General features: G+C 39.7%; 3 protein-coding genes across 7 annotated transcripts in view; 2 read left to right on the top strand and 1 right to left on the bottom strand.

Annotated features, from left to right (window-relative positions):
- The window catches only part of AP1AR (adaptor related protein complex 1 associated regulatory protein), a 40,400-nt gene extending 37,645 nt beyond the window's left edge, over nucleotides 1-2,755 (top strand). The window contains exon 10 of the mRNA XM_007098245.3: nucleotides 910-2,755. Within this exon, the coding sequence (XP_007098307.1) occupies nucleotides 910-1,175 (266 nt within the window). The 3' untranslated portion in view covers nucleotides 1,176-2,755. The remainder of the gene's footprint in view (nucleotides 1-909) is intronic.
- Nucleotides 2,756-5,453: 2,698 nt separating this feature from the next.
- TIFA (TRAF interacting protein with forkhead associated domain) lies at nucleotides 5,454-14,568 on the bottom strand. 4 transcript variants are annotated; one of them, XM_015544780.2, is made up of 2 exons: nucleotides 14,470-14,568; nucleotides 5,454-6,641 (listed from the first exon to the last, which is right to left on the bottom strand). In XM_015544780.2, the coding sequence occupies exon 2, from the start codon at nucleotides 6,615-6,617 to the stop codon at nucleotides 6,060-6,062; it is 558 nt and encodes a 185-aa protein (XP_015400266.1). In that variant the 5' UTR covers nucleotides 6,618-6,641; nucleotides 14,470-14,568; the 3' UTR covers nucleotides 5,454-6,059. The 4 variants fall into 4 exon arrangements, with proteins under 4 accessions (XP_015400266.1, XP_042838626.1, XP_015400265.1 ...); XM_042982692.1 differs by lacking the exon at nucleotides 14,470-14,568 and adding an exon at nucleotides 13,722-13,785; XM_015544779.2 differs by lacking the exon at nucleotides 14,470-14,568 and adding an exon at nucleotides 13,583-13,712.
- A 163-nt stretch (nucleotides 14,569-14,731) lies between these two features.
- Nucleotides 14,732-19,367, top strand: part of ALPK1 (alpha kinase 1) — a 129,630-nt gene continuing 124,994 nt past the window's right edge. Inside the window, exon 1 of one of the 2 annotated variants that reach the window (XM_042984027.1) lies at nucleotides 14,732-14,841. The gene's annotated coding sequence lies outside the window, so the exon portion shown is untranslated. Of the gene's footprint in view, nucleotides 14,842-18,498; nucleotides 18,689-19,367 lie in introns of those variants that run through there. The other variant, XM_042984025.1, reaches the window with a different exon arrangement.

Genomic DNA, 19,367 nt, shown 5'->3' with positions numbered 1-19,367 from the left:
CTAAAATGCCTGGCACAAAATAAATAAATGAAATGAAATGAAATGAAATGAAATGAAATGAAATGAAATGAAATGAAATGAAATGAGGCACACAATGAGCAGTCCATAAATATTTGAACAAATGAACATATGAATGTTGTGAGGATGAAATAAAATGTATATAAAATACCCACTACAGAGTATAGCACATACTAAGTACTCAAAATTGTAGCTAAAACATGGGAGGTTTTTAAAGGCTATTTCACAGAATAAGGCTCAAGTTTTCATTTTCATTTTCATTTTAGGAACTAGGTAATCCGCAAAAAGGAAGAACCAATTATAGAATGTAGGACTTTAGAAGAATAGTAAGCATTAAGTATTTTATAGAATTTTGAGATGCAATGGACCTTAGTCCTCTAGTCAAGCCATTTCTTTTATCAAGAAACAAACAAAGATACAAGGGACTTGAATGACTTTACCAAAGATTGCTTTAACTTACGTAATTAAGTCGTCTTCTCAGCTAAACACTTTCCACAGTCCTGTACTTCTGTTATTTTGTATCTGGGTCCCAAGCAGCAGACTTTAAATTTATTTTTATTGTACCATCTTTTTAAGTTTGATTTAAAGCCTGTGAGGTCTTTCAGTTCCAGAGTCTGTCATCCACACTGTATGCTAATCAGATTTGTAGATAATATGACTTTAGAGGTTATTATTCTAGTCATTAACACAGTTAGTTACTAAACTAGACCAGGTAGGAGAGAGAGCCAACTAGAAACCTTTCCTTAACAAGGCTTCCATAGGACTGACTCTTGAAGTTAATTAACAAACCAAGTCTGATTGTTAAATAAAAACTGTATTACTAACTGGTAAGTCTTTTGACACAGCTTCTTAAATTTTCACTGAGATTTGTAACAACTCTCCAAATAATAGGAATGAATCGCATGCTTCCAATGAGAGAGCGTTCCAAAACAGAGGAAGACATTCTCCGAGCAGCACTTAAGTATAGCAGCAAGAAGACTGGAAGTAACCCTACATCAGCCTCTGAGGATTCCAACGGGCTGGAGTGGGAGAATGATTTTGTTAGTGCCGAAATGGACGGCAATGGCAATTCTGAGTATTCTGGATTTGTAAATCCTGTATTAGAACTGTCTGATTCTGGCATAAAGCAATCTGATGCAGATCAACAGAAACGATAGGGTAAAATCGTGTGACCCAGTTTATCAGTTGTGACCAAATTTTAAAAACCAACTAGAATGTATAGATGGTTGTGCTGAGCCGTTTTGTAAGAGGGAGATAAGAAACCATGTTGTAAATGCTTATTAGAAAGGAATAGAAATGATAGGCTATATCTGAGTTGCTTCAGAATTAAGTGCAATTTCATCATCTGCCTTCTGCTTTTCAAAAACAATTTAATGGTTCTGTCATGTTATTAGATTTATTTTAACTCATCTTTATAGCATTCCTGTTTACTATTTGTAGATTTTCACTTTTAAAAATAATTTCATTAATTTTACTTTGAATGCTTCTCAAACCTATTTCAGTAGGTCTCTGTGAAAATATTAGGGCATTTTGTGTTAATTCTCAGCAGATGTGAAGGGAGCATGAGGAGGGACTGCCAGATCAGATATATAATAGTGTTCCCGTTTCCAGCATTATTTACTCCTATGACTTACTTAAATTTTATTATCTAATAGTAAGCACAATTGAGTAGATGACCCTAAGGAAATGCTGAAGTATCCGTTTCTTTCTACACTTACTGCATATCCTAGTATAATAATGTTGATTCAGTCTGAACAAAGGATAATATGTTACAATAAACTCTGAGTTTGGACACTTGAAGCTGGTAATTAAAAATAATATTGAATAAAAAATATATATTTAGGTTTTTCTCTTCCTTTTACATGCTGCCAGTATAAATGAATATTGACTTTAAGTTAATTGATATATTAAATTTCTAAGTGTCATTTTTTAAAAATTCTATATTTCCAATGAATGGTCTTAGAAAGATTTTACACGGGACATATTCTCTGTGCATGATTTATTAAGAAAGGAAAACCTAAAAAGGCAATACGGGTATTTCAAAGTAAAATCCTTTCTGGTGTGAAAGGATCCATTGATTTTATTAAGCTTTCCTTTGCCTTGTAATACAAGGTGCTTTAATGGGATGGAACTAAGCATATCAGTATATAAAAATGCATTTTGTTTTATGCATTGAGCTCTTCTTTTCCCCAAAGTTTATGTATCAATTTGAAAGGCCAAGGATATAAGCACTCCCTAATTGCTTGTCTTAATTTTGCTGAGGATTGAGTATGATTTTAGTAAGCAGACTGTTTTCTGATTTTTCCTTAGTGTGTTTTTTTTTTCCTTGCAGCAATGACAGTGCATGTTCTCAAAAATATAGGAAGGTCCAGATATAAATAGTAACTTAAAGTTCTTGCTGTACTTAAAACAAAATCATGTGGCCCTTTCAATATTTGAACTGCTAGGCAATGACATCTATAGTTTCATCTTTTTTAATCTCATAGAAATAAATATGATACTTTAAATATGTAAATATATTAGGTAATGCTGTTATTTATGATTGTCTGAACATAATTTAAGTTGTAGCTTTGTCACTGGAAATATTTTAAAAGTAATCTATATTCACATTGCCTGTGTTACGCTTTTTAAAGTTTGTATACATCAGATGTATATTTTTGGTTTGGCATAAGCTACTATTGTAATTTTTCTTGGCATTTTGTTCATAAAAAATTTTTTGAAGGAATGGTAACTTCTCAAGGATTGTGAATAAACACATTTTTACATTTAAAAATAATAAATTATTTGATTATTACTAGTTTTACTCTATAAAAACGCAATAATTCTGACTCCTAGGGCATAATTATTTTACTAAATCTGCTGTGAAGACAAAAAGGAGTGAATTAGGAAAGCAGGGTGGAACTAAATTTTAAAATGTTTGTTTTAACTGCTAAGAAGAGGATATAAATTTTCTTGTTTTATATATTTATAAAAAACACTAGAAATAGCATTTATTTATTCAGCAGATACTAGAGAATCTGTGTCTGATAGGGTATTAGGGATATCGTGGTAAAAAGACATAAAATGTCCAAGCTCTTTTGCCTACATTCTGATGAGAGAGACAAGACAGTAACAAGTAAACATCTAAACAAGAAAACCACAGATCACAATTAGGAAACATATAAGACGAGAGGATGCAGGATAGCTGGAGACGAGGGGATTACTTTTGGTAGGTCAAGCGAGCCTTCTCTGAGGAGAGGACATTTGAGCTGAGACCTAATTGCTGAGCAGGAACCAGCCCATGTAAAAAGCCTGGTGACACAGGTTATAAGCAAAAGGAACAGCAAATATAAAGTTCCTGAGGTGAAGGAGAATGGTATGTTCTGAGAATGAAAAGACCACTGGGACTGAAGCATTGTGAGGTAGAGTAATATGAGATGATATCTGAAGGGTATTTAGGGCCAGATCATGTAAGGCCTTATAGACTATGGTTAAGAATTCATTTTATTTGATGTATAAAGCCACTGACTTTTTGTAAGCTAGAGTGTAGAGTGATCAGGGTTGCATTTTTTAAAAATTCCCCTAGCTGCCGTATAGAGAATGGGTTATAAGAGGGCAAGAGTGATACCTGCAATGGGACATGGTGTGACTTGGGTTGATAATGATGATACCAATGCAGAGCTGATAAACTTTAGAGGAAGAATTAACAAGATTTTCTAATGGGTTAGATATGGGGGCAAAAAAGGAGTGGAATCCAAGATAACGGTAGGATAATGCTTCCAGCACGGTGACCTGGTGACCTTGCTCACTGCATATCTACCTAGCAACACTCAACCCCAGTCTAGCCTGTCTTGACAAAGCCCTATGATCCTTCCCGGAACATGGCAAGATAGGCAGTCTTAGAGGAGCTGTGACAAAGCCATTTATCATCTGCTTCCCTGTCTTGCAGAAGGCCGCGATGAGGCAATTTCTCACCCAACTCCTTGGTTCTAGTGAAGCATGGGATTTCCACCTCACCCCCATTCACTACAGATGTAGGCTAATAAAACTGTTTGGCTGGAGTTCATTAGAGACGGCTTTTTCAACAACAGAGCTACCCTCCATTTATGTGTCATTTAGCCTCTGGGGTCCAGTGTCCTACAGACATCCGTAGGGACCAGGGATGTGGGACACTGACTCCATGCTGATCTTCCTTTTGCTATCTGTGTAAGTAATAGACTAAGTCTATTTGAGCTCATTGTCTCCCTGCTGGCTAAATCTAGGGAAGTGTGACAGCCAACCTAAGAGCTGCAACTATGCTTGTCAATAGTTTTTTGGTTTCTAACTTAATGAATGCAGTGGCAGGAATAGATTTAGGAAGGTAGAGGAAATTAAGAGTTCTGTTTTGGGAAATTAAATTTGAGATGTTTATGAGAAATCTGAATGAAGGTCTCAAGAAGGTGATGGGATATATGTCTGCAGCTCAGAGAAGAGGTCAAGGTACAAGTTTAGGAGTCATAAGTAGGTAAATGGTATTTGAAGTCATTACACTAGGTAAGATCACCCTGGGGAAGCATATAGGCAGAGAAGCCCAACTATTGATATTTAGAGAACAGGGTAGAAAAACAGCCATCAGAAGCAAACACAAGAATATAGGAAACCAAAGAATGTGGTGTCACAGGAAATACTAGTGGCCGTGTGCCACCATGTGAAGTGAGGAAGATGAGAATTGGAACCAATAGGCACTGAGGGGCAGATGGTGGTGACTTAATCCCCAGCCACAGCCTCCTCTGCCTGAGGCCTACAGCACTCCTCCCTTACAGCAAGCAGTCTAAGAACAGTTCTGTCTTCAGAAAGAATTTCAAAAAAATCTCAAACGTTTCAAAAAAATGTTTAGAATTAAACTTAGACCTTATTTTTTAGAGAGAGAGAGAAAAAGAGAGAATGGAGGAGGGGCAGAGGGTGAGAGAATTTTAAACAGGCTCCACACTCAGTGCAGAGCCGACACGGGGCTCAACCTCATGACCGTGATAATCTTGACCTTGAAATTAAGATCAGATGCTTAACCGAGGAATCGGTTAGGTGCCCCTAAACTTCAACTTTATTATGTGCATGGATGCTGTTAAAATTTTGAATTCGTGCAATTTAAAAGTGTGTAGTAGAGGCGCCTGGGTGGCTCAGTCGGTTGAGCGTCCGACTTCGGGTCAGGTCATGATCTCGCGGTTTGTGAGTTGGAGCCCCACTTCGGGCTGTGTGCTGACAGCTCAGAGCCTGGAGCCTGCTTCAGATTCTGTGTCTCCCTCTCTCTCTGCCCCTCCCTGGCTCATGCTCAGTCTCTCTCTCTCAATAATGAATAAATGTTAAAAAAAAATTTTTTTAAAGTGTGTAGTACATAAAAATCAATGTAATATTTGGTAAGAAAACAAGAATTCTAAACATAGCAATAGTTTATTAAAATGTCTAAAATATTGGTTTTAGATACTGAATATAGATATGGAGAAGTATTTTTGGAAATAAACACCACAATTCTACAAAAAGGAAATCATAGAAAAGGTATTATTGCTCAAATAAGGCTTCCTATAATAAAACCACAATGACGCATAGACACTGCTCCAAAACACATCATGCTGTGTTGCATGCAGTACTCTAGCACTGCAAGTACCAACAGGCTACACCACCAGGAGCAACTCAACCATGGCCTTGACACTGAAAACAAAGAGCTGCTTGTGAAATAATATGACCAAACTAAGAGGTGGTTCCTTGCAAAACATAGGGCTAAAATAAAGCATACAAAGAAAATAATATAACTATTTTGAGAACACTATTCCTTCATCACCAAGGATGCTTTTTGTACATTAATGCTCACAGAGGTACACTTAAATACACTTAAGAATTCTTCATACATCTAGGAATGCAACAGACGACTAAATCAATGACTAATACAATTTACAGACTTCAAAATGATAAGAAGAGATCCCAAATTTGATAACAGATAACAGTAATATACTAATAAACTGTGAAATATCTATAAAATGTCTACAGATTTCTTCATCCTTCATGATTCTCCTCTTAGCCCTCTGTGTTCACAATTCATTTTCATCCATTTCTGTAGGAAAAGTGTCTTGGGTAGAACAGGATGAGTAACAGCCATCCTCAGGTATGGGCTTCTGTAGTGGCCAGTTGTTTTCTTGCAAGAGTGATGTTGGAGACAAAATAAATTGAGTCTCAAAAAATTCTAATGACTCTCCATCTTCCTTCTCTATCAGGAGCTGATAGTCACCAAATCTGACCATGCACTTGTCAGGCAGGTCTATTTTATTTAAGTAGCACAGCTCCTTGTTGTCCACAAGCAGACTGGTCTTCTTACTCATATTTTTTATTTCAAAAGAGAGAACTGAACTATCAAACTTTTTAAACAGCTGCAGAGAAAACTGAACTCGGGAAACTTGTTTGTCCTGAAAGGTATAATGACAGATATTGGAATTTCGGCCAAATTTCACCACTTCACTGGAGGGAAGTTTTTCTCGGTTATAAAACCTTATGGATTGGAATATTCCACTTTGCAGCTGGACAGGATGGTAAACAGTTATCTGGAGACAAGTTATTGTCTCTTCCGTGTCAGCATCTTCAAAATTGGACATGATGTGTCTCAGGATCTGACCTGCCTGCAACAATCAAAACAGCATGTTAGTTCACTCCTATACTTCAGGCATTGATATCTTTAATTCTAATATTTTGATGAAAATCTACTGATAGGTCATTTATTTAGACTTTAAATTAAGAAGACAATACAGGAGCACCTGGGTGGCTTAGTCAGTTAAGCGTCTGACTTTGGCTCAGGTCTCTATCTCAAGGCATGTGAGTTCGAGCCCACATCAGGCTCCACACTGATGGTTCAGAAACTGCTTGGGATTCTCTCTCTCTCCCTCTCTCTCTGCCCCTTCTGTGCACTCTCTCTCTCTCTCTCTCTCAAAATAAATAAATAAACCAAAAAAAAAAAAAAAGAAGATGATGAATACATAGAATACTTTCAATTATCTAGTACAAATGTGAAAATTTTCACCAAGCCCCATGAGATCTGGTGTATTACTTTTTCTATCTCTATTTTTCATTTCTAGTTTGACAACAAGACCATACATACAGTCTAGACAATAATAAGGAATGCCTGCTGATAATAAAGTGATCTGGCAGGAGCAAAAAGAAACTTCAGTTCCTTTCTCATTTAAATAGAATGACTTGGGCTCAGAGAAAATATGACAGCTGTACATTAAAATCGGGAATAAATAATCCCTTTGCTTTAAATGCCTTCAGAGAATATACACATAAAGAAAACCTACAGTTTATTAACTAAATTATAATTAGATGTATTATGAATTGTAAAACCTGATTAAAGAAATTTAAAAGTTATGAACAAATAATTCCAACATTTATCCCTTAACATCGTCACTTAGATTTCTAGTAGGAAAAGGGTTAAATATAATAAATGCTTAGCAAAGATATGGAAGCAATCTAAGTATCCATCAATAGATGAATACTAAAGGGTAAAGAAGATGTGGTATACACACGCACACACACACACACACACACACACACACACACACAGAAGAATATTATGCAGCCATAAAAATGGATGAGATCATGCCATCTGTGACAACTAGAATGAACCCAAAAGGTATTATACTAAACTAAATAAGTCAGACTGAGAAAGACAAATGCCATATGATTACACTCATATGTGAATCTAAAAACCAATGAATGAACAAACAAAAAGAATAAGACCTGCAAATACAGAGAACAAACTGATGGTTTCCAGAGGAAAGAAAGTAGGGGGATGGGCAAAATGAATGAAGGGGAGAGGGAGATATAGGCTTCCAGTTACAAAATGAGTAAGTCACAGGGATAAAAGGCACAGCATAGAGAATATAGTCAATGATACTATAATAGTATTGTATTGTGACAGATGGTAGCTATGTGGTAAGCATTAAGTACAGAGAAGCTGAATCACCATGTTCTGAACACCTGAAACTAATGTAATGTTGCAGGTCAACTATACATAGGGGCACCTGGGTGGCTCAGTGAGTTAAGCCTCTGACTTTGGCTCAGGTCAGGATCTCACAACTTGTGAGTTCAAGCCTCGTGTCAGGCCCTGTGCTGACAGCTCAGAGCCTAGAGCCTGCTTCAGATTCTGTGTCTCCCTCTCTCTCTGCCCCTCCCCCACTCATGCTCGCTCGCTCTCTCTCTCTCTCTCTCTCTCAAAAATAAACATTAAAAAAACAGTGAATCCTTTAAAAGTTTATTTTATTTTATAATTTTAAAATTAGACATTACATACTTAAAAAAAAAATCTCCACAAGTTAGTTCTAAATATCATAGTCTGTACTCCTCCTGGAATTATTTATTTCTGTCAATGGTTCCTAATGACTGGACAAACTGACATTAACCACAATATAACTGCCATTAAGAGTTAAGAGTGTCCCTCAAGAGCTCTTGGCCCCACTGTGCCCTCCACCTACATTTGCCTTATATGTACCTTTAATAATCAGTACAATAAAGTAGTATAACAGAATAGGAGAACTAATTGCCAAAATCTTTGAGAGCTTATTCTCACACAGAACTGCCATTTTAAAGCTAATTTATTTTAAAAGGATTGCATGCACATGATTAAAAAATTGACACAGTAAAAAAGAATATTTTAAAAAGAGTATCTTCCCTCCACCTTAGTCCTTTGTTTCCTTTTCTAGAGCCAACCACTGTAAGAGTTGCTTTTATCCTTACAGAAATGTTCTTTACACAAGCAGCTTAACTATGTGTATGCTCAGACACAAACACCTATGTTTCTACACATAAGAGAAAACATTTTCTTACACAAACAGGAACATACTGTATCTAGTTCTAAACCTTGCATTATTAAATTAATAATACAAATGGGTGATTTGTTTCTATATCCACACATGTAAATATATCTTACATTTGAACAGCTACACAGAATTCCTTTAAACTAGTGTGGCGATAAATTATACCAGTAGGGGGGTGCCTGGGTGGCTCAGTCAGTTAAGCATCCGAATTCAGCTCAGGTCATGATCTCGTGGTCTGTGAGTTCAAGCCCCATGTCGGGCTCTGTGCTGACAGCTTAGAGCCTGGAGCCTGCTTTGGATTCTGTGTCTCCCTCTCTCTCTGCCCCTCCCCAGAACTCGCTCGCGCGCTCTCTCTCTCTCTCTCAAAATTAAAAAAAAAAAAAAAAAAAAATACCGAGGGAGTGATCCTGAGCACTTCCTGCATTCCTTAAAAACTGTTTAGAGTTTGGGAATCAATAAGCTTGAGTGAAGTTGGTCTGTAGTTTTGTTTGCCATCTATATTAAATGTTGGTATCAGAATTATGCTGATTTAAAAAAAATGCTTTCCTTTTCTTTCTATGCTTGCTGCTATTTACTTTTAAAATACAATCTTTCCTCCTATTTTGCAAAGTTATGATGCTACAAATCAAAACTCTCAATTTATTCCATTTTTCAACAAACGATATAGCTAAGCAAAATTTCTTTTTTATTGACTTAGAAATATATCTTTATTTTATTATTTTTTTAAATTTTTTTTTAACATTTATTTATTATTGAAAGACAGAGAGACACAGAGCATGAGCAGGGGAGCGGCAGAGACGGGGGAGACACAGAATCCAAAGCAGGCTCCAGGCTCTGAGCTGTCAGCATAGAGCCTGACATGGGGCTCGAACTCACAAACTGCGAGATCATGACCTGAGCCAAAGTCAGTCACCTAACCAACTGAGCCACCCAGGCACCCCTCTTTAATTTTAAATTTACTTTTTGTAATAGATTGTTTTTGGACATTATTACATCATATTGTATTACCCAAGTAGACAAGAGATGCATAGCTATAAGCAGAAAAAGTGACCTGAACCCTTAAAATCATGGGTCAAAGATAGTAAAAATTACTATGAAACCAATGTAGCGACAATTAACCAACAATGGGCAGAATTGGTTAACAGATCCTACACTGTGATTTGAAGACACTTTAATTATGATAATAAATTCTCATTATTCAAGAAGCAGACAGCATTAAAAAGAATAATTATAACAAATCATTAGATGATGCAATTAGTTGTTGACAAGAAAACAATTAGCTGTTAACAAGCAAAAAAGATAAAAGGAAAAGCAAGAATCTGTCCATGATCTCAGTCTTGTCTAGGATACATTGCCCTCATTCTAGTTCATTCTCGGACTTTGGACAATAACAGTTCCGAAAGGAGAACTGGATTCAAAACCATTGATATAATCTTTTGGTAACACCCAAATTACACCCAAATTTTGGTGTGTGTGTTTATTTTAGAGAGTATGCATGAACAAGTTGGAGAGAGGGGCAGAGAGAGCGAAAATCTTAGGCAGGCTCCATTCTCAGTGTGGAGCCTGATGCAGGGCTTGATCCCATGACCCTGAGATCATGACCTGAGCTGAAATCAAGAGTCAGATGCTCAACTGACTGAGCCACCCAGGTGCCCCTGTTTTGTGTTCTTTATATAACCTGTGAACTTAGAATTCATTCTTTTGAGCAAATTTGCCACCAAGAAAAGTTTGCCTCATACAAGCTCTTATTCCTAGTACTCAGGGTAGATCTATTAATGACTGCAAGGGAAAAAATATTGGCGTTCTGGTTTATCAAATCAGTGGCTACAAGTGTCTTGGTGTAGATCAATTCTCAGGGATCACAATTGTGATCCTTCAACAAACACTGAGATAGACTGTCTAATGTCAAATACTTGTTGCTCCTCCCTATCAGGCCAATCCCTACTGGTTCTGCTCCTTTAGAAAGATGAGACTTCCCACTCCACTGACAGCCATGTAATGAAACACGAATGGAAGTAACATAGAAGCTTACTTCCAAGCAGAAGCTTTAAAAGGCACTGTGGGGTTCCACCAGTCTTCTTTGCCTCTGCCACATCAGCAGTCCCCAAAAGCAGCTCAGCCTCCATTCCAGAGGCAAAGGCCAAAGATAGAGCCCAAAAGGACACAGAATATGAGCAAGAAATCAAACCTTCTTTAAGTCATTTGTTCTTGAATTCTAACATCACCTGGGCTGACATGCATTCACCTATCTAATGAAGGTAAGAAGTGACTACAAACCCTGACAGTTAATAGGTTTACTACTTACTGCTTATGCCCTTCACATGCCAGTTACACTGCTAGCCATTGAAATCTGCTTGAGATAAATTATCAAAGACAGAAGAACAATGAGCTTATATAGTATAACAGTGGTTACCTTTGAAGAGGGAAATGGGTTGGGGATGGAAAAGACTTCATTGCACACTCTGTGCCTTTGAAATTGTATACCATGTGCACTTAATATCTAACCAAACATTTAACAAATATTTTCTTTACAAATTTACAAACCATCAAATTTTTGTGGAATTAAATGGAGGTGGAGATTACCTAAGTATTCAGTGGTAAATTGCGATATCTGACATCAAAAAGTTGTAAAAAAAAAAAAAAAAAAGAGTTTGCCTGGCTAGTTCAGTTGGTAGAGTATTGATTCGTGATCTCAGGGTCATGAGTTCAAGCCCCAAGTTGGGTGTAGAACTTATTTTAAAAAAGTTTGTAAAACACTGTGACGATGTCTGAAACACAGTAATATCTGTATTCACAAATGAACTACAATAAATAAATAAATAGAAATGAAAATGAGCCCTGCCATCAAGAACTTTATCACAGAAAGCATAATACAGAAGGCATGGGTGCTCCATTGTCAGAAGAAAAGTAAACCTCTCCTTTCCTAGGCACCAGGAAGTACACACTTACGGGGACTCAGCTGGCAAGAGAAAGGTTAGACTGAGGTTGGCTTCTGCTCCTCTCAGAGGAAATAGGGCAGATATGTGGAGAGGTGTTATGTGCAAAAAACATGCTCTCCACCCCTGCTCACACTCCCACCCCCTCTACCCTTCTCTCTCTCTTTCTCTCTCTCTTTCACACACACACACACCCCACCACACCACACCAACTACCCCTCCAAAAGCTGGGCAAAGCCAGTAAAGAGACATATGACCCTCAACCTTGCAAAAGGCTGTTTGGACCTCAACTGTTAAGAACAAAAAGATACACAGATATTTTTGCTCAAAGGAGGAGCCAGGTGTCCAAACAGTTTAACAGAAAGTTTGGTGCCCCTGGGTGGTCATGCATGCCAAGAGGATTCTCATGCTTTAAGAGTTTGTTTTTTAGAGTAAGATTTACTGAAACAATGGAGTTTGTTCTGGGCAATGTGTTAAGGAAGGTATCCTTCTAAAATTTTTACTTTCATCCCTCCTCAACTCAATAGGATTATTAATAATCTCAAGGCAAAGTATGTCTCTGCCTTGTTGCAAGTAGCCTTTGATCAAAAAGGCTTTCTCCCTGACCAACACCCAACACTGAGCTTATTAATAAGGAGGGAAGAGAAACTTGAAGCAGAGCAAAAGGCACAGTAATCCTGCTGCCAAACCTCCCTCATGGGTCATCACCCCCGCAGTGTGGCTTTGAAGACATCTGTGAACAACAGTGTTCAGCAGAATCAATTTCTACTAAAGTAATAGGTTTTGCAAAAGGAGTCGTGAATAGCAAAAAGAGCAAGAGAAAAACCTTAAGGAAAAACACTTTCTTTTCAGAGACCTTGTCTTCTTTCTCCCACTCAGCCTCACTAATCTGTACCCAATCAAATTTGCAGACTCCACCTCCAAATTTGGTGGCTGTGGACAGCCGCTACGAGGTACAGCGTCGGTTCTGGCTTCCGGAGGATTGGGGAAATTCCTCCTTTCAACCTGAAAGCTAGGGAAAGTCCCAGAAAACAGCCGATTACTCTGTTTTCCAAATGAACCACTGAAGCAAGTAAGGTAGGTCCCGAAGAACCCTCAGCAGAGAACTCAGAGCCCCGGGGAGCCGGGGACCCCGCAGAAAGGTCTCCGCCAACGAGAGGGGAGGGGTTCATGCATAATTTCTCTATGAGCTACACTTGATAAATTATTTTTTGTTTTCTGATGGGGGGGGGGAGGGGAACTTGCAAAGCACAGAAAAGTGTATTTAAAAAAAAAAAAAATCCCATCCCATCTCCAGTATTTCCTTTTCAGTATTCCTCCTCGCATTTACAAACATCCCTGTGTCATAAAGCTGGGATCATGCCGTATATAATTAATTGAGCGTGCCCGTACGCTAATCTGGGAGCAGCGGGTGTGACTTTCGACAGGGCACCTCGAAAGACTCCTTGACAAAGCCTCCCTCTTGGGGCGATAAACAGACCAGACAGTCCCCACCTCACCCCCAGGCTACAGCCCGCCAAGTACCTTGGGGCCCGAGAGTCGGAAACCGTCCCAGAGCGGCTTAGCTTTCCCGGCTCCGCCGAAGACTAACGGAGGCCACCCAGCGGAGGTTCGAGTTGAGGGACGGTCACCGCCCACCGCCCTCTGCCCGTAACCACACTGGGAGAGGGCGCCAGCCCGCCGCGCCGCAGCTGCTCGGAGAGGGAGGAGTCGGGCCGAGCTGGGGGGAGGAGGGGCGCACACGCGGACGGCCCCGGACCCTCCCGCGCGCGCCTCCTCTCCTCCCGCTCCCGGCAAAGTGCGCCCGCTACCCACCTCCCCGAAGCCTTTACAGAGTCTCGACAGCAGGAGCCGGTTCCCAGCCTTGGCCCCGCCCGCGCCCGCCTCGTCCTGTCTCCGCCGGAGGACTGCGGCTGCTGACGCTACATCCAGACCAGAAGCCCAGCCCCCTCACCCCGTTTCGGAGTTCCCAGGACGGGTTTGAGGCTCCGTCCACTGGTGCGGACCGCACCTCCCGAAACGCGTTGCTCCCTCCAAAGAGGATGTGGCTAAGTGAGCTAGATTTTGAAAAGGGAAAGAATCACTTCCCCATTAAAGGGCCACTCTCTCCTTCAAGAGTTGGCCTCGGACGGGGTAGGGATAGGAGGAGAGTTGCACTAATTTACTAAACAAGACAGGTGAACGGCTTGTATTATCTCATTTAATCCTCACAGTCGGGAGACTAGGACCCCCTTACAGACGGATAAACTGCGCCCCTGCCAGTGGTTAAGTGTCACGTTGAGCAAGAGCAGAGACAGGATTTGAACCTGCCATAGAGCCCATAATCAACCTGCGGCTACCTGTGATGCCCTGACCTTACACGAGACCAGTCCAGGAGCTTCCTCTCCCACCCGGGGATCCACCAAAAGGGATCCCTCACTCAACATCCAGGCTCTGGGGTTCCACGACTAAAAGCTGGTACATGATGCAAGGAAAAACACTTAACCTCCCACGAGTCCTTTATAGCCTTGGATGAATAAGATAATAGTTTTTTCCTGCCTCAGGGAAAAAGGTTTGGAAGGGAAAAAAGTGGAGAGAACCTGAAGACAACAGGTGTCTAGAGCGGGGTAGGAATGAGACTCTATATAAGGAGTAAAAGACTGAGAAGAAAGGAGGGAAGACCAAGCTTGCAGTGACTGAGGAGGTCAAACTGGCCCACTTACTTCAGAGCTTGGGAATCTACCCACCAACTCGGGTAGGTGTCAGAGGGAAGACGCTCCTCTGGATTCTGTCCTGGGCTTGCAGGAGAGTTGTTCCTTCGCAGGTCAGTTTCACTGGCAATAAAATGACGCTGATACTTGGAGCTTCCCCATCTGATAAAAGTTCTGAGAGGGGTTAAGTTTTGACGTCTCCGAGTTACTTACGTATAATCAGGAACCATAAACACAAGGAAGGAAAAGTACAACTACAAATGTGGCAGATTCCTGTAAGGCTGCAATTTTGTTCGTTAATCATCAACATTTATTATGTCTTCTCTGAAGTGGAGATAGCCAGAGTATCTTCTTTCAGGTGAAGAACATTAGACCATGTGGACGGTAAGATATGCAATCTGACTATACCAATAAACATACACAGTAAAATATTTTATCAGAGTTTCTGATATTCACTCTTTAAAGTTAAGCAAGATTTGAAAATTCTGTGTAAGCTGCAAAGGACTAGTGTAGTAGATGTTATTAATAACACTAGTAAAGAAAATGCAACAACTGCTAAAATTTATGATGCTGAATATTATTTCGTTTTTCTGTTCCCTTTAAGTATTCCTAGGCTACCAGTCGAAGAAGAGATTAAGAGGAACCATTCAGGGGCGCCTGGGTGGCTCAGTCGGTTGGGTGCCTGACTTCGGCTTAGATCATGATCTCACAGTTTGTGGGTTCAAGCCCCGCGTTGGGCTCTGTGCTGACAGCTTGGAGCCTGGAGCCTGCTTCAGATTCTGTGTCTCCCTCCCTCACTGTCCCTCCCCTGCTCATGCTCTGTCTCTCTCTCAAGAATAGATAAACAAAAAAAAAAAAAAAGAGAGAGAGAAAGAGAGAGAGAGAGAGAGAGAAACTCTTCAGAGAAATGGATACCCCAAAAGTCCGGCTGGAATTGTTTATCAAGGCAAAACGGAAGAAAACAGTAGGCAGGTATGTTATTGATATTAAAAAAAGAGGGATTTACTGTTTGAATTATCACTGATGAATCATTTAATGTGAAAATAACATAAAATGCCCACAATCTATTTTTCCATGAATAGAATATTAAAAATAGGTTTTAGATACTTTCACTACCCCCTAATTAAGCAGATGTACCTGAGCCTATTGTATTTCATTTAAAACTAGAGGAAGCTAATTTATGGTAATACGATCACCCCTTATAGAAAAAAGAAAGTGTTGCTCGTTTGTGTTGCTTGCTGGGAATTGGGCTATATGATACCCACCTTCTGTCCGGTGCACTCTAAACCCCTTGGATACACACTCATCTAACTCTCCACTCCCAAGCTCAGATGCTCAGATTTGGGGTAACTCAGTTCGGGAGTGCCCCACCTCACAGCTGATGCTTTCTACCAACCTTTGAAAATACTCCGAATTACCTGAGATACCTCACTCAACTCTTTTTTCATTATTCTCTGAGTGGAAGACAAGCAGAAACCCAAAGTGTTGGGATTGGAACAAAGGAAAGCTAGCGTGGACTTCTCTTCCTCCTCCCTATTCTTGGAGTCAAGTGACTACAATTAAAATGAACCACTTAGATTTATGTGGAGAGATCTGCCAGACACATTACTAATGGAAAAACCAAATGCTAAACAAAAATGTTGCCCTTGTGGGAAAAAAAAAAACAAACCCTGTCTGTAAATGCATGAACTTTCTGCAAAGAAATCTGAGAAATAGAACTGATAATACTGATTAACCTGAGAAAAAGAAATTGGGAGAGAGAAGGCAGAAGGTCCACATGGGGAGATATTTTTTATTGTGCACTTTTTCATACTGTTTGGATTTTGTCTCATTTGCATGCATTGTGGTTACACACCAAAAAAAACCCCCAGCTTTTTAAAGAAGGGCCAAGTAAGAGAAGTCTCCCGAGAGACAGATTCAATGCTCTAATGCCTCAATATTTCTCATAAGGTGGAGGACTGCAATAGAATTCAGGCTCCCGAGAGAGTGGTCAGATGATGAGGTAAAAATTAGAGCCCACAAAGGCAGGGCACCTGAAGGTGGAGGAAGGGGAGGAGTGGGCCTGGTTAGGGCCATCTGCTGTGCCCCTCCCTGGAGGCAGTTGTGGGTAGTTCTGTGGTAAAGCAGAATTCTAAGATGGCCCTCAAGATTCCCACTCACTGGCGTACACAATTTATATAACCCCCTCCCCTTGAGTGTGGGCAGAACCTGTGAATATGATGGGCTGTCACCCCTGTGACTAGGTTTCTAATCAGTTGTCTTCAAGTTAACCCAAAGGAAAATTATCTAGCTGGGCTGGACCTAATCACATGAATCCTTAAAAGGGATGGACCACTTTTAAGGAGCACAGAGACACATACCCCTGTTGGCCTGGAAGCAAATATCCAAGCCAGGACCTGCCTATGGAGACCACATGGCAAGGAACTACAGGTGGTATCTAGGAGGTCAGAGTGGTCCCCAGCCAACAGCTAGCAAGAAAATGGGACCTCAGTCCTACAACTAGAATTCTACCAACAATCTGAGCCTTGAAGGGGACCCCAAGCATCAGATTAGATCTGCAGCATTCTCAATGATAATGTGCCCAGACTTCTGACTGACAGAAACATAGAAATAATAAATGGGTGCTGGGTTTTTTGTTTCTGTATATCATAGAACCTTTATTATTTTTCCCCCTCAATTCTTAAGTATTATATAACATCCATGTTCTAAGTATGATACCATTTATAGACAGTTTTTAATGTTTTTTTTTTTTTAATGTTTGTTTATTTCTGAGAGAGAGAGAGAGACAGACCTCAACCAGGGGAGGGGCAGAGAGAGAAGGAGACACAGAATCCAAAGCAGACTCCAGGCTCTGAGCTGTCAGCACAGAGCCCAACATGGGGCTTAAACCCACAGACTGTGAGATCATGACCTGAGCTGAAGTCAGGCACTTAACTGACCCAGGTGCCCCTAGACATTTGTTTATTTCATTTCATTTCATTTCATTTCATTTCATTTCATTTCATTTCATTTCATTTCATTTCATTTCAAGAAAGAGAGTGAGTGTGTGAGCCCGGGAGAGGGGCAGAGGGAGAGAGACAGAGAGAGAGAGAAAGAGAGAGAATCTTAAGCAGGCTCCACAAAAAGCCTGACACAGGGCTCTACCCCATGACCCTGGGATTGTGATCTGAGCCAAAATCAAGAGTCGGACACTCAATCAACTAAGCCCAGGCACCCCACCATTTATATACATTTAAAATGCATCTTCATTTACAAATATTTTACATTTGGTCTATAGAACAGATAATTTAATGGGTGTTCTTTTAAACTGCTAAATTTGTGGTAATTTTTTATGCAACAATAGAACAATAATATAGGTTTTTTTGTTAGAGGATCCCTGTGGATTATGAAAGTCCCCAGTAATCCTGATCCTAATAACCCAATATGAGAGCTATAGACTATGTAAGCAGGAAAAGAAGGGCCAGTTTTGGCGGGGGGGGGGGGGGGTGCATCATTTCTACCAGTCACATAACCTCCAAACCAGGTAACTTCATCTTGCCCTTGTTGAATCTAAACTGTGTCATCTAGTACTCCTCACTGGTGTAATTTTTAGTAAAAAAGAAAACAAAACCCAGAAACCTTCCCTCTCCTTTAATATTTTATTTTTACATTTCATTTGTGTTTCTTCGTTAATTTTTAAAATCAATTTCAAAAAATTTTAAAGCTATCTTTGACCTATTTGCCAAGTCAGTGGACACTTTTCTAACCTTATCTTTCATCATTTCTCTGCATCGTTTAGTACTGTTGACTACTCCCGCCTTGAAATACGGAGCCCAAACATGAGTTTGTCTGTTTACAATAGATGAAAAACAACGTCATGTTGTTTCTTACTGACATTCTCTTTCCTTGGCTCTCAGAGGACTGACTCTCTATATTGACTTGGTCCACATAAGAGGTTTCCTTGCACTTTGTTTAAAAGAAGTAACTTCCCTGTAGTAATACAACTCCCAGAATACCTTTCACCAAAGCAATTCCTAAAGGGGTGTGGCTTCTGGTGCAAAACTGCTGAAAGTCCCAGAGGTGAATTACACAATCAGATTCTGAGGCAGTGACAGACTTTGTTTTCCTTCAAATTTCTACTTCCTGAAACCAAGGCTCTTTATGATAAACAGTGTATTTCAGGGAAATTGTGCTAAAATTAACCTTTTTCAGAGATTTGCTGGCCTTAAAAGTGTTTATCTTCGAGACAAAGGTGAGTATAAGCTTTTAAATGACAAAACACAGTAGATGTGGGTACAAAAGATGGCATAATATATAAGGAGGTATTATTTTAGACTCTGATCTTGTTTCTACTTCCTGGTATTGTCTGCATTTAAATAACCTGAGAGCTCTAAGAATATTTGCAATTCTAAAAGCGCTACACAAAGGGGATAAGGGTTGGGAAGGGGAGGGAACAGTAAATTTAGATTACAAGGGAAAGGAGAAAAGGAACCTGGTTTTTTTTGTTTTGTTTTGTTTTGTTTTGTTTTTAGCATGTTTTAATAACAAAGTCCATATGTTAGGCAGCTTGCTACTGAACATCTGGCTTTGTCACTGAATGGAGATGTTTGATTAAAGCATTAAAGAAGTGGGATTACTTATGTGAAAAATTGACCCTAGGACTTTTGCCTGGAGTACATTAGTCATAACAGAAACCATCACTTGTAGGATGGCCTCAGTGATTTTGCCAGGAAATAGATAAGAGTGGAGAATTACTGTTTTCATATGGGAACAACTGACAGGAATTCCAGGTGTGGTGAAGCATTATGTAGACAGAAAGCATCTAGAAAAATTAAATTCTGGGGCACTTGAGTGAATCAGTCAGTTAAGCGGTCAACTCTTGATCTTGGCTCAGGTCATGATCTTATGGTCCATGGGTTTAAGCCCCACTT

Source organism: Panthera tigris, chromosome B1 (assembly GCF_018350195.1).
Source record: "Panthera tigris isolate Pti1 chromosome B1, P.tigris_Pti1_mat1.1, whole genome shotgun sequence".
NCBI lineage: Eukaryota > Metazoa > Chordata > Mammalia > Carnivora > Felidae > Panthera > Panthera tigris.
The sequence above is the reverse complement of the archived record's forward strand: the minus strand, read 5'-3'. Positions and strand labels throughout refer to the sequence as shown.